Consider the following 20,114-nt stretch of genomic DNA (forward strand, 5'->3'; position numbering starts at 1 on the left):
CTTTTTTTTTATTCCAAAGGCACCTGCGAGACTACTAACCCGGGGTCCTAACAGACGCTCACACTTTCAAGATGGCTGCTTCCATCTCAGGATTATTAAAACCTTGGACGCCGAGGTAAAAGAAAAACAACCCTTTTACTAACACGCACACATTAGCAGGCGGTTTCGAGTTGTACGTTATTTATACATTAATATAATTTGAGTGACTACAAATTAAACTAACTAGCTGTGGTATTACATTTAAACCAGTCCCCCAAAGAGGTGAAGGGTGTAATGTTTAGCACATTTTATTTTTATTAAGACAGAATTGACAGTTTTCTTCTTTATCAACAGATTATCTTATCGTTTTGAAAATAATGATAAATGGATCCCACATGTAATTAATATCTGCATGTTTTCACTTATTATTTTATATTATTTATAAAACAAATCAGCAAATATACGTCGGCCGGTTGTTTTTAGGTACACCTGTTCAGCTGCTCGTTAACAAAATATCTATTCAGCCAATTACATGGCACCAACTGAGTTCATTTAGACATGGTCAAGACGACCGGCTCAAGTTCAAACTGACCATCAGAATGAGGAAGAGAGGTGAAGCAGATGAGCTCCAGCTGCAGAAGTCCACACCGGCTGCCATCTCTGTCAGCTAAGAACAGGAAAATTAGGCTACAATTTACACAGACTCAACAAAATTCGATAAAAAGATTGGAAATACGTTACCTGGTGTAATGAGTCTTGATTTCTGCTGCGACGTTTGGATGGTGGGGTCAGCATTGGTGTAGTGGATATTTTTCCTTGAGTACCTTAGCACCAACTTTCATTTAAACACCACAGCCTACCTGAGTGTTTTTGCTGATCACGTCTCTTTATGACCAGAGTTAATCATCTTCGGTTTGCTGCTTCCTGAATGCTCCAAGTCACAAAGCTCACATGATCTCAAACTTGCCACAGTCACCAGATCTCATCTCCAATAAACCATCGTTAGTTTGTGATAGAACAAGAGATTCACATAATGGATGTGTGACAAATCTGCAGCAACTGTGTGTGCTGTCATGCCAATATGGACCCAAATCTCTGAGGAATGTTTCCAGCACCTTTTTGACTTTATGCTAAAATAATTGAAAATTAATGCAAAAGGCAACCCAGTACTAGCAAGGTGTGTCAAATGAAGTGGGTGGTGACTGTGGACATCTTTTAGAGTATCTTGCTTTGTTTGACCAGCAGCCTGTAATCCAGATATTTAGTTCACAGCTATATAATTCTGGGAAGAAGCTGAGAGTGCCTAAATTTAAAAAAAAAAGAAAAAGAAAGAAGAAGAAATACTAGAATATCTGGTGATTGACTGACAAATAATGAAGAAATTCCTGATTCACAGAGACATTTCTGATGTGTATTGACAGTCTGTTATTGGATTTATTTAGTGGTGCTGTTTACTGTGTACTTGGGTTTTAGCCTTGTGCTTTACAGTAGGGTTTTCAAGGATACGTGACCATAGGAAAGTGAAAAATGTTTGAACAGTTTTAATGTGATAGATTACTTGTAAATGGTCCAATTGATTAACTCTGAGTTATAATTGGTGATGACCTCAATCATAACCATTTGCTTTAGCGAAACGAAAAAAGTTATTTTTTTTTTTTGATAGATTAGGATTAGTTTAATTTTTTTTTCTTCAGCTGACAGTGAGACACTGTCAGCAGACACAAACTACCCAGTAACTTTGTGAAACTCAGTTCTGTCATTTGTTTGCAGAGTGTTCCTGGTGAGATGGAGCAGATACAACCCTTATTATCTGGAACCTGAAGTCAGCAAGGAGGCCTACAGCCGACCAGCGACGGAGCTGAGTGCAGAGGAGAAGGAACAGCGCGAGCTCAAGACCCTCAGGCCCATCAAGGCAGCCACCAGCGGAGTCTCAAGCTCTGTTTTTGATGACCCAGTCATCAGGTAGACTCACATCTCAGCTCACAACAACAGGAAAGATGTGTGCATAGGAATGTTCATGTCAGGTGATGATTTTTGTCTTTGTTTTTCAGTAAATTCATCAACATGATGATGGAACATGGAAACAAGGTTTTGGCTAGAGAGATAATGACACAGGTAAAAAAAAACATGTTAATAATAAATAGAGGTGTCAACAGCAGTCTAAATAAACGGTAAATAGATAACTACTGCTTGTCTTGTGTTTAGACGCTGGAGAACATAAAGAAGAAGCAGGTGGAGAAGTATCACAAAGCTTCTGAGGGGGAGAGGGAAGCGATCGAGTGTAACCCCTACACCATCTTTCACCAGGCTCTGGAGAACTGCAAGCCTGTGGTTGGGCTAGCCAGCATACAGAAAGGTGGAAAATACTACCAGGTCAGTAATGAGACACACCACTGCCTGCACAGAAAACACAGAAAAATAAGATTCAATTCAGTTTTATTTATATAGAGCCAAGTCACAAGTTGCCTCAAGGCAACATAAAGACTCTACAATAATATAGAGAGAAGCCCAACAGTCACATGACCCTTCTGAGAAAGTATTTGGTGACAGTGGGAAGGGAAAACTCCCCTTTAACGGGAAGAAATCTCCAGCTGAATTGGCACCGGGGAGGGGCATCTATCTGCCATAACTGATGAGAGGGAGACAGGACAAATGATGCTTTTCGACAGCTTCCACACTTTAAAAATGGGACACACAGTTTGTCTTTGTGGTTTGGTTTTTAGACACATCTGCTGATCTTATATCTGCGAAGCATAAAGGCAAGTAATTGCATTCCTCTTGGCCTCTGACCCCACCCAGGTGCCCATTCCACTCACGGACAACAGGCGGCGCTTCCTCGCCATGAAGTGGATGATCACAGAGTGCCGGGACAACAAACACAGACGCACGCACATGTATGAAAAACTCTCCCAGGAGCTGCTGGCGGCCTTTGGCAAAGAGGGCAACGTGATGAAGAAGAAGTACGAGCTGCACAAGATGGCTGAAGCCAACAGAGCCTATGCTCACTACCGCTGGTGGTAGAAAGCAGCGAAACGGCGTCGACTGAAATCTGATGACTAACAGACTGGAATGAAGTCAGGTCAGCCGCACAGAGCCGCAGCAGCTCAAAGTGCTGAGACATAAAAATCATTTGGACTGTAAAATGCTGTCAGAGGGATGAAGCGTGTATAAAGAAGAACTGAACATGGCTTACTGTCACTGTTGTATTAAGGAAGCTGTACTGTGTACAAGTGTGTTGTATTTGCAATAATAAATGCAAATAATACAAACTTACAAAGATTTATTAGAACAAACTTTCATTTAATGCACAACCCAATCATAAAAAAGAAAAAATGGAACGTGTAGTAAAAAATAGATTCATGTTACAGTCAGGTCTGTGGAGTCATTTAGGGATTTGGTTAAGTCCTTCTTTGACTCATTGCAGTTTAACACACAAATGCATTTTTTTCTTGGTTTTGTTCATTTGACCCAAGAATCTGCAAGAAAAAAAACCTGCAACGGCTGAAATTTAAATCTCCCTACACTAACAAAGAAAATGATTTCAGGAGACAAAATACTTCAGTGCATCTATGAGCGGCTTTTAAGTAACTTCTTTGTTTTTATCATTGTCAGACTGCCTTAAAGTCAAATTTCAACATACATTCTACAGATCGTGGTTACGAAAACAACCACATTTGAAAGATGTAATATTTTAACAGCACGGCACCTGTGCCTGAGCAAACTCCTGAAAGCCATGGTGGACTATCAAACGTAGTGTTGCTGGTGTAAAGAGAAGTTAAATCGTTTTGAAAAAACACTTTTTATGAGCTTTGCAATCATAACTGACCTGCAAAAGGAGCTCCGATAAAGGAGAAGAAAACAGATCCCTCTGCCTCTTAAGGTAAAAATAAACATGTCAGTCTTTATGGAGTTGTTGGTACCATGTGATGGTATTCAAGTTATATCGGCACAGCTTGTTTAACAAATATTTTATATCAAGGAATCTGATGTTTCTGCAGAAAAGTGGTTTAACCAATCACTCGGTCTGCTGTTAGAAACAAAAAAATAAAATAAATCCCTGAATTGAGACTCTGCCAAACTGATCGCTAACAGGATTTTACAGGACAAAGTAAGCAGAAACTCTTCCCATCGCAATTTAAAACCTTTTCAAAATTTTAAGTTTACACTAAAATATCAAAATAATTAAATCAGGTTTTATCTGACTGGAATGTTATTTGGATTTGGTAAACTAAGGTTGCCATATTCTCTCAAAACAGGAATGCTAGAATGATTAAAAATGTAAAAAACAAAACAAAAAGTTGCCTCAGCTCCTCTGGCTGCATCAAACCTGAACACAAACGTCTTTGAAACAAAGTGAACCTGAATGTGGTCAAACCTCGTTAACTCAACTTCAGCTCCGCGTGACTTATTGCACATTCCACAGCACGCGTCAGGAACATTGTATTAGTCTTTTTAGAGAAATCACCATCTTCTCAAACTCCTCCTCAGATTGCTTGGAGGATATTGCTATCTATCCTCAAAAAGCTGGTTTTGTAATCAGTGGCGCTTGAGTAGTGTCCAAGGTGCTTGAAGGCTCTAGTGCTCAGCGCCCTGCTCCTTGAGTCCTAGTCAGCTATTTCACTGTAGTAGTACTTGTGAGCGGTGCTGCTGAGCATCCAACCTCCGGCCCTGAATTCCAGGATCTCCAGCAGCAGCAGGCGGGCCATGGACGAGAGGCCCTCCTGGAGCAGAAAGCCGTCCCGCAGCAGGAAGAACAGGTCATTCATCCGTTGGTTGTCCGCCTTCTCCAGCTGCTCTCCGATGCGATGCAGCTGCACCACCAGACAGTCCACCTGTGGAGAAAGGTGGAGACGCCTCAGTAAAAACGAACGTCACACTAAAAGGGAGATTATGGTTTCGCTGTGGTTAGGGTAAACTGTCGGCAGCCATGGACTGCCCAAATGTGGGCAGTATAAATGTTACGTGCTACAACACATCTGTGGACTACACTTACATGTGCTGTTATTGGTTCACCACCCAGCCACAGAGAAGAGTGAAGTTGAAGCAAAACTAAAAGAGGCCATGCTTCTCATACTGCATTTTTTTTTAAAATCTTTGATGGGGTTTTTTGTGCTTCTCTGGCCCACTTTTCAACTAATCAACACAGTGTCATCCATGTCAAACAATGTGCAGGTAACTGTTCCACTATGCAGAAAAAAGTGGAGGTTCATTGGCCAAAATGCAATTATGAAAGCTTTAACAATCAATTTTTCAGTTTTTTATTAGCCTTTATAGATTTATATGCATTTGTAGTCAGACAAAAACCACCCAGTGGAACAGGAGGTATATCGACTGACTATACAAAACAACCCCACTCCCCCAGTCAGTCCTGGAAAACCACTATAGGACTTTTACACTTATGCAAATGACTGATAAACACTTTCTCCAGATATCTTCCTCACCTCATCCTCATTCATTAGAGCGTCTGGTTTGGCCAACCTCATCAGGCAGTCATACACAGGATGAACCAGGGCCACCATCGGCATGTTGTTCACCTAAAAAACACAGTGTGGAGAGTCCTTATATATATTTATTAGTTTCAGATGTAGCCATTCTTGTATTTTGCTTGTTTACATTATTGTATTTTGCACAACTCTGTTGCTTGTGAAGCTCGCACACAAGAATTTCACTCACATGTGCTGTACCAATGTACCTGCACATGTGATGTGACAATAAAAGTGATTTGATTTGATTACAGCAGCTCAGTATTATCAACATAAAACAAAAGGAAACTGTGTTAAGTCCTTGACTCTGATTTCTCTTACACAAAAGCCAGGATTGAGTAGTCTTACAATAAGGATCACTCTGTTTAAAATGCCAGTGGCTCCAAGCATGGATGGAACCTGAGTGTGTTAGCACCACACCTTTCAGGCTCATCTTTACACTGCCAATGAATAAACACCTTACTAAATGAGACATGACCTAGATTTTAGAAGCAGCATAATTAGGATCTGTTCAAATTTTAGTGGCTGTTCCTGGACACTTAAATGTGCTGCAGTTAACATATTAGGACCCCCAAGATGCAGCTAGAGGAGGTGTTTGTCTGCAGTGTGGACATACAAGAAAAAAAAAAGCAGCATGTCCTCTTAATAAGGACAATGAAAAGGTTCCATTTTTAATCAGAGTGATTTAACAAAGCTGCTTTGTGTTTCCCTTTCCTAAATTTTAATACTCAAAACTCTCTCTGCCTCTTACTTTGAGGTAGTCGAAGATGTTGCAGATGAACGTGACATAGCACACCCACTCCTGCAGAGAGCGTGCCCTCATCTCCTCGCGTTCTTTGAACTCCTGCTGGAGTCGGTTCAACAAGTGTCTCCTGAACACGTTTCCATTGCTCTGCTTGGCTTCAGCCTGCAGAAAGTGTCAAGCAAAGTGTCAGGCAGATAACAGTGAGAGGGTGGACAAAAAGTGGGAGCTTGAATGTAATATATAGGTGGGACTTACTGACCTGCACTATAGTGTAGCAAATACGCCCAGCCTCTTTGCTGAACACGGGGTCCTTCAAAGACTGATCCACAATGATGTTGGATACTTTCTCCAGGTTCACCAGAAATGGATCTGAAAAGAGAGAATATGTTTAAGTGCTTTTTTTTTTTTACAGCACCCAAAAATGACACACATGAAGAAGTTAAGGGTTGACCTTTCAAGGCTGTTTTTAGTAACCTCTGCGTGTCCAGGTCAAATGACTGGATCCGGTAGTCTTCAGCAGAGTTTTCCATTACAGATGCAAGTAAACAAATTACACGGGAGGGCTGTCACCTGTGGAAATCAGACAGTTACTGCAAGCGTTTTCATGCAGAATATAAGCTTTTCAGAGACAGATCAAAAGGCCACAGTCGGAGACATCCGGGCACTTTTGGTGACCACAATACATGCAAAATCCTGTACAGTCATCAAATTGGCTGGCCCCCGGCCGCGGCTCATTCACTGAGGGATGGAGGGGATTATACAACCCAGTTCAACTAAAAAGTTCACCGAACACCCAACCAAGCATGAGCCAAGTTATCTTCAACTTGTGATGTGACACACCAATGTTACTTCCATATTCAACTAGGTAACGTTAGTTTAGTGTAAGAACACGTAAAACTTCGTCTAACGGTAGCTTTGTTTTCAACAACATTAACATCCATTACAGCTGTAGTGGAAACCAAACGTTAACGGCTAGCATTGACGCTAACGAATCAGAGTGGAGTTTAATACCCAACCTACACTTGCGTTATAACCGCCCGCTGAAAGATACAAACGGGTAAATATTTTCCCGAACTGAAAGAAAACGGTAGTTAAATAATTGACCAAAAAATGGAGGATAATTATGTGACAATTATACCTATTTAATGCCAATGTGTCACATCTACGCTCAGGTAGAGGTATGCTCTGGTAGGCAGCCTTTCCTCGACGCAACCCTAACCTTTCGAAGATGAAGTATCAACAGAAAGATGAGTCCCTCCTCTCTTTTCTTCGCCGCAGACCCTATGGTCTTCGCCTAACCCAAAGTTAACGTAAACGAAGGCCTTAGTCTTGTACTTTCGAGGCCTGTCTACGCCATAGATGTCCTAAATAAAAGAGGATGTGAGTTTTAAGTAGTTACTTGCTGAATTTGACACGGTGTAGTGAGGTAGGGACTTATCTTGACGTGATATTTCGTCTTGGAGAGACTCTTCCGACCCGGCAGTAATATTAGGAGCGTGCTAGCAAGAAGTAGAAATCTGTTCCTGTTCTACTAATTTTGAACTGTACCAGTTGAGGTTCACTGTTGGAGCTGATGTGGTATTCATGAAGGTACGGTGATATTTGTCTGCTTCTGTTACCATTATAGCCAAGTTAATGCCTGCTCTGTTCTTAGTTTACCTTAGCTTAGTTTAGCTAGTTCCAAGGTCTTATTATATGTCCTCCACATGTCTTGTTTTTTTTCTTTTTAATTTTTCTGGTCTTTATGGCATTTTATGGTTGTGTTATAATTTTATAAATGGTGAACATGGAAGAAAACCAGCCATTAACAGACACCTAACAAAACACGAATGACGTGGGTGAAGCTGTAAATGTAATGTCGTGGAAACAGCTGCTAGGAAAAAGTCTTGAGCCACCCGTCGTTTCGTTTTTTTAATACTTTACTTCGGAGGAGCCAGACATAGTTGACATTTTTTCAGTGGTGTGAGCAATAGTTCTCCAGGCTTATAAAATTTTGTTTTTTAGTTTGTTTGTTGAACCACTGAACACTGGCATATGAAGTCATTCAGGCATAAAATGGCACACTAATTAAGTTATCAACCACTGTTGTGTATCCTTAAAACATTTGAGGAAACTGGACTGGTGGGTGGCAAATGAAAGCCATGTCCTTAAGAAATAGTAAAAACCGACACAGGGCGCGAGAGATCCAACTGGCCCTGCAGGTGATCCATCAACTTTTCACTGAAGTCTCCTTGTAAATAGTCTCAGTGTAAGGGTCGATGTCAAGAAGCCATGCTTAAGGAAGGGAGACAAGGAGAAAAGCCATCTGTAAAACATGGTGGAGGCTTTCAGAATGACAGTGATCCCAAACATGCATGGGGAACTTCTCCGGAAGACTACTTAAAGAAATTACAAGAAAGCTTTTCTAAGAGACTGTGATGTACAATAAAGGTGGTCATATAAAATATTGACTTTCAAGCTTGTTAGAACAGTATAAAAAATCTACAGAATATATACTGCATTCCCATGTATGTTAGCACATTTCAGTAAACGAAATGTGCTAAATGGGGAAACACCCATTTCTCATTTTCATGAAACGTATATAGGAGTTATATATTACTGTGTATTGTTCTAAAGTCCATCCCCCAAAACCAAACTGGAGGTTTTATAACATCTAGCATGTAACTGTTGTTATAAATATCAAAATACTCACTTTAATACAGTTTGGAAACACCTGTGCTTAAGATTATACATACAAAACAAGCTCATCTCACCAAACGTGATGCAGTTAAGATTATCTTTATCTATTTAAACTTGAATTAAAGTTTGTTTTTAACTGTGTTAAACTGAACAAAGGGTTCGTCATTTGTCTCATTAGAGTTTCTAGAAACCTGAGGCTGTAGAGACATGGTGGGCTATGACCCTGGTGTCCAGGGTGCACCTCTGTCCCCAAAGGAGGCGGCCTTCGCTGGTTCAGCTGCTGGGATGGTCACCAGAGCCCTCATCAGTCCTTTTGATGTCATTAAAATCAGATTTCAGGTAAGGATGTGTACTTGTTTTGGAACATGTGAGACTTGCGTCCAAATGGTGAGAGAAGAGAGCCCAGAAGTGAGAATTCGTGCTCACTTTGAAGATTACCGTGAAGTAGCAGCTGTGACCTTCCAATTGGTGACTGTACTAAAAGCATGTGCAAACATTTGCATTCAGTTTAAAAAAAAAAAACAAAAAAACAAAACCCAAAAAACAACAACTTTAATCAAGAGATTTTTGAAGCCTGATAAATGCAGGTCATGTGTTGTGTTCTTATCTGTATTTTCCCCCCTGTAGCTGCAGATAGAGCGTGTGTCTTCAAAAACACCACAGGGGAAGTACTATGGGATATTTCAGGCAACACGCTGCATTCATTTAGAGGAGGGACTGTCTGCTTTCTGGAAGGGCCACATCCCAGCACAGCTCCTCTCTATCTGCTACGGAGCTGTCCAGGTACAACCTGCAAACTGTGAACTGCAGGCTAAGTGGAACAATTGTATTACTCTAAACAATCTCAACAACACAGTTGCTTTTATTGTGTCCAATTTGCAGTTTGCGAGTTTTGAGTTTCTGACAGAGTTGGTCCATCAGAAAACGCTGTATGACAGCCAGACAGCAGGCGTTCATTTCATCTGTGGCGGCTTGGCAGCCTGCTCTGCCACAGTGGTTTGCCAGCCTCTGGACACACTGCGGACACGCTTTGCAGCTCAGGGAGAACCCAAGGTGGGACTAATCATTTCTTATCCTGATCGCTGTCAATGTTTGACAGAATTTCATACATCAGCTCGTTATACAGGTTTTTATTTTACAGTCCTACTTTCAAAAAACTTGGTACATTGTGAAAAATGTAAATAAAAACAGAATGCAATGACTTGCATATCTTATAAAGTCACATTTTTTCACTAAAGAGTACAGAAAATATAGTAAGTGTTTAAACTGAGAAATTTTTAAGAAAAATGTTAAATCATTTTAAATTTGATAACAGAAACGTATCTTATAACATATTGTTTACCACTTTGGAACAGGCTGTTCAGGCTGTAGTTGTCTGAGAACTGAAGAGACCAGCTGCTGGATTTTGTATGGATGGGAGCATATGTTGTCCCTTTTTTCTTTTTCTTTTGCCATCAGAATTATTGTCTAAAGGCGAAGAAAGATGCCCAACGGATTTACTTTACCAAATGGATCATCCCGGCCTTGCCGTATTGGTCTATTTGATTCAACTTTGTTTTTATTCTTTATTTTATTGTCAGATGTTACACATGGGACAGACATGACTGGGGGAACGAAAGGGGAGAAAGAAAGAGAGGTAGGGAAAGAAAAACAGCAGGGAAGAGGAACGGTGATAAAGGGGAAAAAAAACAAAAACAAACAGGAAAAAAAAATACATATCAATCTTCTGGATCACCTGTTGAGAAAGGGGGGAAAAAGAGAGCAATATAATAAACAACAACATTGCAATGATCGATGTGAATATAACAGTAAATACTAAATATTGAATATTATTGTGCAGCACGTAGGATCGACAGCACACCGTGTGCTTTGAGGTAGGAGCCAAAAAGGGTGTAGTTTGTGTCTGTGAGCACCTGTGTGTACACCTGTGAGCATGAGTGCGCTTGTATTTAAAAGGTTCCTTCATGTAATGATCTGCTAGAGGGTGTGGAGGGGGCCATAGCCCCGTCCTCCAGGGCAAGAAGCAGGTATGGAGGAGATCCAGGCTCCAGACATCCAGAGGCCCTCAGAGCACAAGAGCACATGTTGTTCTAAAACCTTTACATACAAATAGATGCAGTATTTAGTTTAGCATATGTCTTGCTGAAGTATGCAGGACCTTCTCTGAAAAAGACGTTGCCTAAGTGGAAACGCATATTGCTCTACAACCTGTGTATATTTTTTTTCAGCATCAGTGGTGTCAATTCCAGAGACACTAACGCACCGTCATACCAGAGGTGCAGACTTGTGAACTGAGCTCTGATAACAATGCAGATGGTGCCTCTGCTCTTTAGTCTGCAGAATGCAGCATCAATATTTTCCAAAAGAAGTAAAAAGTTTTGATTAGTCTGTCCACAGAACAGGTTTTTCACTTTGCCAAAGTCCATTTTAAATGAGCTTTGGTTCAGAGAACGTGAAGGTGGCATTTACATATGACTTTATCTTTGCACGAGGGAGCTTTAACCTACATTTGTGGATCATGTAATGATTTCTGGAAGTGTTCCTGAGCCCATGCACTGATTTCCATGACAGAATCATGCCACCCGAGGACCCAAAATGATCACGGGCATCCAGTATTAATTTTTTCTCACTTGTCTGTTGAGGACAGAGATATGCAAATACGTTTAATTAGGCGAATGTAGAAATATTTGAGGATTTGGAAACAAGTTTTTGTTTCCCACACTACCAACAGCATTGAAGACCATTTCAAGTCTTACAACGATGAAATATTCATAAAGCATGTTAAATATTCTCGAATTCCTGCCTTAGGCAGAATCGCTCGCTGTATACTGCTGAAACCCAGTTTTCTATTTCCAGGTGTACAGGAACCTGCGACATGCTGTGTCTACAATGTGGCGATCAGAAGGAACTCTAACATTTTACCGCGGCCTGTCACCAACACTCATGGCTGTGTTTCCTTACGCTGGCCTGCAGTTCTTCTTCTACAATATCTTTAAAAAGTTGTTGGCTCCACAACCCGAAGCTGGGAACTCAGGAGGTGAGTGGAAACTCTTAATTGTGCAGCGTTTACACCTGCACAGGGTTCAGTTTAAAATCCTGTCACTTTTTATGTTCAAGGAAACTTAAAAAGCCTGGTCTGTGGGAGTGGAGCTGGAATGATCAGCAAAACAATCACGTACCCATTCGATCTGTTCAAGAAGAGACTGCAGGTGGGGGGCTTTGAAGCAGCCAGAGCTCACTTTGGACAGGTAAGCTCCTCAACAGCATGTTTCATCATATTTGATTAAGCGCTCTGGGTTTGATGCTGAAGCATTGCCTTCTGTCCTGTGCAGGTGCGGAGCTACAGAGGTCTGCTCGACTGCATGGTTCAAATAGCCAAAGAGGAGGGCTTCCGAGGATTCTTCAAAGGCCTGTCCCCCAGTCTCGTAAAAGCTGCGCTGTCAACAGGCTTCACCTTTTTTTGGTATGAATTTTTTGTCAACGCCATGCATAACTTCAAGGAGAAACGGGGAACAAATGTCATCGCCAAAGACTTTAACAGAAGATGATGAAGGTGGAGGGGAGCAACACACACAATCACGCACATTGGAAACTAACTCATGCCTTGTTATTTTCTTGCACTGAAAAAAATGTGTCAACTGGGTCAATATCATCATTTGTTTCTGTTGTGTTTACATATCACGACAGAAAAATTACTACATTATGTTTTTTGTGATGTCATTTGAGTGTGTGTCGCAAAAGAGCTGGATTTTTTTTTTTTAAAAACATGAATTTAATGTGGGATTTCAAGGTTTGTGGATACTTGCTTTAAAAAGATAAGTGTTAGCATTGAATATTCAAACTGAACTTTGCACACTTTGAGCATTTTGTGTCATTTTACACAAACTGTTCGACTTCATTAAGTTGCAAGAAAAGAATACAACAAAATTAAGCTTTTGTGTTGGTTTTGTGCACAGACAAAAAAAAGCACTTAATATTTATTGCATTATATACTATGGAGGACTGGGTATGTGAGGGACTGCTAACTGAGAGTTCAGTTAGTTTGTTGTGTTACATTACACTGTTAAAGCAGTTGTGTCGATGTGTCTGCTGAACACTATGACGTTATTATTTTTTCAATAAAGTTTGGATTAAGGAATTGTGTTTGCATGTGTGGTGTGTAGACCAGGGGCCCGTTCTTCGTACCTCGCTAAGTAGGTTAGCCGGATTAGATTGTTGACGATTTCGCGTGATCCTGGATCAGTCGGTTCCCCGAAGCTCATCCGGGACTTGCTGTCATAGCAACAGAGCCGTAAGCGTAAACCTGCTCGGGAGCAGGTTTACTTTATGTAAACAGGATTAGATCGCGGCCACGCAGGTATGTCCGCTTCATTTATACGAAAGCAACAGCGATATTTTTCCACTGTTTCACCATAAATAAATATTATCAATGTAACTAAAGATAATGCAGCACCTGATCCTTTTATTGATGTCACACAGATACATACAGGTCATTTCCTAAAAAAGGGAAATGAACTATTAACATTCTATTACATGTATGTGATTATTACAGATGTAATTCATATTTCAGAGTAGTAATTGTAAATTACTTCGTGTAATCAAGATGAGAGACCACGGCTATAAAAGCGAAGGTGGATTTGGGAAGCCTGTCGCAGCCATGTCCTGTCCGTATACGCGAGCCACCCATTGCGGAAGGTGCAAGATTGATAAGGAGAGTCCTCAGAATTCAGCGTATATTGCGGGACAGACAGGATCCTTTAGCTCAGCGCGACAGTGTGCTCATAGAGAGATATCGATATTCCCGTGAGGGTATTATTCACTTAACCAACTTGTTGACGAGGGGGTGCAGGACCACCACCTGTCTTTTTTTCCTCTGCCCTTTTCTTGGTTGCTGTTATGAACAAACTAACAGAGTATTACAGGCCAGTATTACCTTGCCAAGAGACGCAAAGCAATCTAAGAGATAAATATTACCATTCTGTAGAATACTCCTGTATTCCACTTTTACTTGTTCCCATGTTCTTGTGGGTCCTGTTGTGGCTCTAATGTGAAAGGGGATATAATATAACATATTATAATATAATATAATGCCATATGATATTGGACAATATAGTGTCATATGATAGATCTACCCTACCGCCTACTGGTGTTGGCCAGAGGGGCCGATGGCGCGATATGGCAGCCTGGCTACAACCGTAGCTGCCTCCACCAGTGTGTGAATGTGGGAGTGAATGAATAGTGGTATCGTAAAGCGCTTTGGGTGCCTTGGACAGCGCTATATAAATCCAATCCATTATTATTATTATTATTAAATTACCTACGAGTTTGATTTGTCAGCAACTTTCTGCCAGCCCTCTCTCCTTGCTTTTGCAGCCTTTGCAGTGTTCTCTTGCGTTTTAATTAAACTCTGAAACTCCTGAAATCCCTCACTCAAGAGTTCTTGCTCTGCTGCCGGAAAATACCGAGCACGCCCCTTCGACATTTTCGCCGACCAATCAGCGGGTTGCCGATCAATGTTTCTACTATCGATGCGTAGCCCCTTTTACGACACCCAGTGATGTCACATTCCTGCGTCCAGCTGTAGTAATCGTCAACAGCAGGTGTGTTCGGGGAACCGGATTAGCGAGCTCACGGTTAGCGCGATGATTTGATCTTGGATGTGTCATTTGATCTTGGATGTAGTAAGCGACGTACGAAGAACGGGCCCCAGGATGAACATAGTGTTCACTAGAGGTGTGCATATGAATCGTATGCCTTTTGACACCTTTTATTAAAAAAACCGTTTACATATTGAAGTTTGGCACATGTGCATGGGTCATCACATGCCCCCTAAATGATGAAAAATGAATAAGTGAGGACAAAGAGCTCACAACAGGGTTTACATATTTAAAATAAATAAAATAACTGAATGTGAGCATGTTGGATGCATGCTCTGTTTGCATAAATGCCCACATACTGCTTACTCTCTTACAATTCCTCCATCTAAAGCATAAGTACACTGCACAGCAGTTGCATCTCTTTAATATCTGCAGGGAAAATACCAAAGAGTCCATTAGCTGTGACAACATCCTCATTTAGGTTTGACAGTGTTTCTTGCAGATATTGGCAGATGTCGTGGGAAAGGCCTCAGAGGCGATCGCCTGTACTAATGAGAAGTGTATGAATTGAAAAAGGTAGCAAAAGTTGAGCATGTAGACAGAACAGAAAGTGGCATGTAGGGGGGTGTGGCCTTGCTCCTGAAATTCAGATAAATTATCTGCAGTATGATGAGAGGGGGAACTCAGTTTCAGCTTCATCTATATACAATTTCACGTAATATGTTGAGATATTTATATATTAGAGCTATTTTGCAATATATTGTCTTATTTAATACTGCTGATTTAACTTGTTAGTTACTGTTCTTACTGTCTTGGAGCATATCTGGCCACAAAATTTTCTCTGAGATCAATAAAGTATTCTGATTCTCATTCTAATTTATACAGCATATGTTGTAACTTTATTGCAGTTTATTGTTTGATAAGAGCATTTTGGTTATTTTGTAAGTGATTTAAGTGTTAGCCACATGTTTAGTGAGTGCTGTTAATTATAGATTAAATTTTCTGCTAAAAGGGAGCATTTAACAGGTATTTTCATTAGAAAACTGTGTTTCCCAGAATCCTTTGTGGTAGACAAAAGTTACTCTGGGTTTAGCTAGCAAAGAAAGTTTCGGGAAGCCATTATATGTTGCTCTGATGTCGAGCAGTTTATTTGTTGTACATCCCCTTTTGAAGCCCTATATAAAGACTATCGTTTCTGCAATTGATGTCTGATCCGTTTTTTGTTTTGGCTAAGTGGATTCTCCACAATAACATGACTTGATTTCCAAAGTTGCATTTGAATGAGCCACAAGCCTGTCTTTCCATTCAGATAGATCACATTAACAAACTCTCCACACAGTAACGGATGCAGCAGTATTTACTTTCATTTACTGAATACAAAACCCATCAATAGTATGACAGTAAATGAACACAATAAAACCACAATGAAGTCAATACAGCAGCAAAACAACACCACATGACCAAGTCTGTAAAAACTCCTGTAAAACACGACATCACATATAAGGCTCAGATAAGGAAAACATTCAGTTCACAAATATTTAAGGGCAGCCTCGGTAGTCAAGAATCATGCTGTTTCATGAAGACCTCATGGCTGCTGAGACACATTACAGAAATGTCAAAGCAGCTTCATCACTTGATATGATATTCTTTTTGAGTCACATTTATATTTTTCATACAGTATATACAAGAATACACAATCACCTTACATCAGACTGTGAAAACCATAATACTCGACTGTTACAGTGGCCAACAAGAGTCCCAACTACATAATTCAGTTACCAAATAAATGAACAAAGCCAGAGATGTTTAAAGATAAAGCAGAAAACAAATGTTAAGTTTATGTGCACTGAGTCTCTCGATATCTTTTCACCAACACACCCTGAGCTTGGATGAAAACAAGGTGACACTGTGGGATAAAACGATTTCAGGAATGTATGCTACACTCAGTCAGGCTAATTGGACTCCATACTGATTAATGAAAGGTGCAGACTGGCTGTTTTCTAAGGAGAAGTGAAGGATGAGGAGCCTGCAGGTGCTTTTGTTGGACTCTCACTGGGATTTACTACACCTTTACACTTGGCGGGCCTTGCTGTGGATGCCTAGCTGTACCTGTAAAGGCAGTCTGAGAGCTGTTGGCTTTGCTGGAACGCCGGCGAGTCGGCTGAGGGGCTGGGATCACCAGGACAGTCACTTCTTCTTCAGATGGCTGAGGGAACATTGCAGGATGTGCTGGGTAGGCATCCTCCACTAATACGCAGGTCAGGGGTGTTTAACAGCGGCTTAGCCCCGCTCTCATTCTGGTTGCGGACTGGAGTTCCAGGAGAAAAAGCTTGGAAGCTTGAAGAGTGAATCCCTGCGGCCTGGATCAGGTAGGGTCAAAGTCTCTGGAGCTGACTTCTTCCGGGGTCGCTCTTTGGGCACTGACAGGAAATCAGGGGCTTCGGTGGAGAGGGGAGTGGACGGGGCGCTGTTGGGTCCGCTGCGGGTGCTAGATGGCAGGCGGTTCTCTGAGATGGAAATGGTAGGGGGGAAAGTGCCAATCTTCAGGTTGGTGGCTTCCTGCGTGGCACGCTCGTACTCTCTTACTTCATCCATGGTCATGTCTGTTGGGTTGGAGCAGTGACATAATATTAATAATAATACCTACTGAGCTATCCATGTCCCCATATATGAGAGACAAGGAATCTTTAGAATTGTTTTTATTAGATTTTAATGCAGTTTTTATGTGATATAAGCACAGAGATGTGCAATTCTAATAAACACATAATTTATTAACAATAAAACATAGAAAACACATCAAGTATTTAAACAGATGTGTTTCAGAACAGAGCTTAGTAGTAGTAGAAGTGGGGTGCTGAACTGGCCTGCCTGCGGTTCAGGCCTTTCACCTCTTAAAACCATTTGACCCATCATGAAATATGAAATGGAGCTATGAAGACCCAGGACTGTTAAAAAGCTAGAAAATCAAGCAGCTCATATCCTTAAGTTAACAGATGTTCATGGTTAAAAAAGAGAGGATGCTACACAGCAGTAAACAGGGCCGTGTCCCAACTGTTTTGAGACGTGTAGCTGCCATCAAATTCAAAATGAGCTAATGTTTTTCTTACTTTGGTACATTCGATATGGTTTCTGTGTTCTACAGTGAATAAAATATGACTTTAAGATTTACAACTTCTTTGTATTTTCAATGTCCACAGCATCTCGAGCTTTTTGGAAATGGGACTTTGCAGATTTATTTAATGTGGTGAGGCTGCAAATGTGGAAATATTGCACACAGGTTTCTCAAGGTCTTACAACGAACTGCTTCAAGGGAAATACGTGTCAGGAGAAAACTGTACTCTCAGTTTCCCGTTCTTAGCTGACAGTAGTCACACCTGCGGTCTTTTGCTGTTGTCCATCTGCTCTACAGTTTGACATGTTGCACAATCAGAGATGTTGTTCTTCATACCTTGATTATAATGAGAATTTGAGTTAATGTTCTCTTCCTATAAAAGCAGTCTGGGCATTCTCTTCTAACCTCTGACATCAACAAGATGAAAAATCAAAGTTTCTAAGACAGTTTCAAAAATACACAAACCAGCCACACTTCTGTAGGAGGAGGTAGGATGTGGCAAAACCAATTAGCAGAGGTGACACTACAGCTAACTGGAGTCACCCATCTAGTGTGGAACATTTTATATGTTATCATTCGTGGTTAATTGTCCTAACAGGCCATTCAGGGAGTCTTTTCTCTGTTTTTGGTGGTGGAGGTTCTAGCATTTACCCTATTTAGAATTATTAACAGGTATCTGTTCCTGTGCATGGTACCCATACACTGCATGCATACACCCTGCTAAAAAGAGCTTGCTAACATTTAGTTGATAACTTAGCACACTATGCTCATGTCCAAATATGACAAATATATCCAAATATTTCCAACTCCAAAAACACCAGATGGAGATGGTCACAAAGCTAAAAGTTGATGAAATTAATAAACAAATTGATAATGTCATGCTAGCTATGTCCATCCTTTGCATACAGTCTATGATCTCCATCTTAAAATGGAAAAATGTATGTGAAGTGGGTGCAATCGTGAGATGAGTCAATGCCTGCACATGAAACTAACCCAAGTTTTCTAAAGACTGTCATCTTCTGCGCACTTACCAATCCACTCATCCACCCAGGCAAAGGCCTGCCTGTGTCCTAAAAGCAGCACATCTCGGATCACCTGAGGAAGATTACAAAAAATAAAAAGAGAGAAAAGGGAAGCAAAGGAGGCAAGCTCACAGGAAAATGAATTCAGGCAGGGACAGAGGCAGGGAGGAAGTTCAAGGAGAGAAACTGCAAATCAGACGGCATTCGCTCTAAAGGATACAGAGAGTTTCACTTCATTTCTCACTTCAAACATTTTCTGTTCACCCCTAGAGGATTATGATTTATGTGGGACACTCCTGGTGTTAGCCTGTGAGTAATGAACCTGCCTCCAATGTGTGTGTGTGTGTGTGTGGGTGCCTTGGGCAAGGATAGTGCAGGGACAGCTGACCCGAGGGACAGATGCTGTAGCAAAATGGATTTGGGAAATGAGAGATACAAAGTTTAAATTCTGCAGCCAAGAAAAAGGGAGGTGGTGCTGCAAGGCAAGCTGTGGGATGCGAACAGGGCAGATATTGTTGAAGGTGATAATAGAACTGCTGATCTAGCTCACGGCCGTGTATCACATGTTTTCAGAGCAAAAGATAGGACGCCTCTGGCTCAGATGATGATATAAGCAGGCTGAAACTCATCTACAACGTGTCTCTTGCCCCCAAAAATGGTTTGTCCTGACCTTGTGTACAAACTGCTCCACACGGGTTTGCAGGCCCCAGACTTCAAATTTGACAGTGACCAGTTTGTAGGAGCACATGATGGGGTCCTGGGTGTCGAGCCATCCTTCCTGCAGAAGCCCTCGGTTCGTCTTCTTTGACTTAAAATACCGAAGGTCCTGCAAGGCCACAAGAAACCAGGTTCAGAAAAACAACTCATTTTTCCCCAGGAGTTAAATAAACACAAACAATCTTATGTCGATAATCCTCATAAAATTTACATAAGACCATAAGGAAAATTTGTTGAACTGTTTTCAAACCAATACTTCAAATTAAAACTATACTTCCTGCCATCTAATCTCTCTCACACACATCAATTTCCTCCTCTCTGCCCACAGGACAGGATCATCTGCTTTTATTTACGAGGCTAATGCAGGGTATAGCTAAGAAGCACAGTGGGAGTCTCAGAAACTTTACACGCATTAATCACTGCTCCCAGTGAACTAATTATGCTGTGATGCTCATTTGTCTTAGAGTCATGCATCTGAGTGTGACAGAGTGTCTCTATCCCTGCTGGGAAAGTACTTGTAGAGGAGGTGGAAGACGTCTGTTATATTCTTCTCCGCATAAAATGTTTCATCAAGTGTATTGAGAGACGGAAAGATGAGAAATGCTAATGACAGATTAATCGCTTTTAAGCACATTTTTTAATAAGCAAATATCTCTCCAAAAGATGTTTTACTTCACTTACTTTTCCTCCTGGTTTTGCTGAACAAGTTTCATTAACTGTAGATTGTATTTCAAGAAGGTCTAAAAAGTGAAGCCAAAGTCAAAGTGCTTTAAATATGAT

General features: G+C 40.9%; 4 protein-coding genes across 6 annotated transcripts in view; 2 read left to right on the plus strand and 2 right to left on the minus strand.

Moving 5' to 3' along the window:
• Positions 1-30: 30 nt before the first annotated feature.
• Positions 31-3,256, plus strand: mrps7 (mitochondrial ribosomal protein S7). The gene is made up of 5 exons (XM_085454064.1): positions 31-115; positions 1,750-1,941; positions 2,031-2,094; positions 2,185-2,352; positions 2,779-3,256. The coding sequence occupies exons 1-5, from the start codon at positions 72-74 to the stop codon at positions 2,998-3,000; spliced, it is 690 nt and encodes a 229-aa protein (XP_085310190.1). The 5' UTR covers positions 31-71; the 3' UTR covers positions 3,001-3,256.
• On the minus strand, positions 3,245-7,490 carry mif4gdb (MIF4G domain containing b). Of its 2 annotated transcripts, none has more exons than XM_085454068.1 (6): positions 7,427-7,490; positions 6,659-6,777; positions 6,467-6,576; positions 6,214-6,369; positions 5,421-5,513; positions 3,245-4,811 (listed from the first exon to the last, which is right to left on the minus strand). In XM_085454068.1, the coding sequence occupies exons 2-6, from the start codon at positions 6,735-6,737 to the stop codon at positions 4,584-4,586; spliced, it is 666 nt and encodes a 221-aa protein (XP_085310194.1). In that variant the 5' UTR covers positions 6,738-6,777; positions 7,427-7,490; the 3' UTR covers positions 3,245-4,583. The 2 variants fall into 2 exon arrangements, with proteins under 2 accessions (XP_085310194.1, XP_085310191.1); XM_085454065.1 differs by lacking the exon at positions 7,427-7,490 and adding an exon at positions 7,346-7,410.
• On the plus strand, positions 6,901-13,024 carry slc25a19 (solute carrier family 25 member 19). Of its 2 annotated transcripts, none has more exons than XM_085454063.1 (7): positions 6,901-7,264; positions 9,065-9,225; positions 9,514-9,669; positions 9,769-9,939; positions 11,743-11,923; positions 12,004-12,134; positions 12,219-13,024. In XM_085454063.1, the coding sequence occupies exons 2-7, from the start codon at positions 9,094-9,096 to the stop codon at positions 12,432-12,434; spliced, it is 987 nt and encodes a 328-aa protein (XP_085310189.1). In that variant the 5' UTR covers positions 6,901-7,264; positions 9,065-9,093; the 3' UTR covers positions 12,435-13,024. The 2 variants fall into 2 exon arrangements, with proteins under 2 accessions (XP_085310189.1, XP_085310188.1); XM_085454062.1 differs by lacking the exon at positions 6,901-7,264 and adding an exon at positions 7,600-7,797.
• A 2,798-nt stretch (positions 13,025-15,822) lies between these two features.
• pitpnc1a (phosphatidylinositol transfer protein cytoplasmic 1a) overlaps positions 15,823-20,114 on the minus strand; it is a 48,151-nt gene continuing 43,859 nt past the window's right edge. The window contains exons 7-9 of the mRNA XM_085454069.1: positions 19,288-19,443; positions 18,627-18,690; positions 15,823-17,086 (exon numbers count right to left, since the gene is read on the minus strand). Coding sequence (XP_085310195.1) covers positions 16,776-17,086; positions 18,627-18,690; positions 19,288-19,443 — 531 coding nt within the window. The 3' untranslated portion in view covers positions 15,823-16,775. The remainder of the gene's footprint in view (positions 17,087-18,626; positions 18,691-19,287; positions 19,444-20,114) is intronic.

Source organism: Copadichromis virginalis, linkage group LG4 (genome assembly GCF_057382275.1).
Source record: "Copadichromis virginalis isolate Kocher_CV1m ecotype Utaka linkage group LG4, C_Virginalis_male_GT1.1, whole genome shotgun sequence".
In the NCBI taxonomy this organism is placed as follows: domain Eukaryota; kingdom Metazoa; phylum Chordata; class Actinopteri; order Cichliformes; family Cichlidae; genus Copadichromis; species Copadichromis virginalis.

Excerpts from the sequence above, each read along its gene's own strand:
- slc25a19 (XM_085454063.1), top strand. The coding sequence starts at position 9,094 with ATGGTGGGCTATGACCCTGGTGTCCAGGGTGCACCTCTGTCCCCAAAG. Across the intron at positions 9,670-9,768 it reads TCTGCTACGGAGCTGTCCAG|TTTGCGAGTTTTGAGTTTCT; the intron begins GTACAACCTGCA and ends TCCAATTTGCAG. Across the intron at positions 9,940-11,742 it reads CAGCTCAGGGAGAACCCAAG|GTGTACAGGAACCTGCGACA; the intron begins GTGGGACTAATC and ends TTCTATTTCCAG.
- mif4gdb (XM_085454068.1), bottom strand. The coding sequence starts at position 6,737 with ATGGAAAACTCTGCTGAAGACTACCGGATCCAGTCATTTGACCTGGAC. Across the intron at positions 5,514-6,213 it reads ACATCTTCGACTACCTCAAA|GTGAACAACATGCCGATGGT; the intron begins GTAAGAGGCAGA and ends TGTGTTTTTTAG. Across the intron at positions 4,812-5,420 it reads CTCTAATGAATGAGGATGAG|GTGGACTGTCTGGTGGTGCA; the intron begins GTGAGGAAGATA and ends CTTTCTCCACAG.
- mrps7 (XM_085454064.1), top strand. The coding sequence starts at position 72 with ATGGCTGCTTCCATCTCAGGATTATTAAAACCTTGGACGCCGAG. Across the intron at positions 116-1,749 it reads TTAAAACCTTGGACGCCGAG|AGTGTTCCTGGTGAGATGGA; the intron begins GTAAAAGAAAAA and ends ATTTGTTTGCAG. Across the intron at positions 2,353-2,778 it reads AAGGTGGAAAATACTACCAG|GTGCCCATTCCACTCACGGA; the intron begins GTCAGTAATGAG and ends GACCCCACCCAG.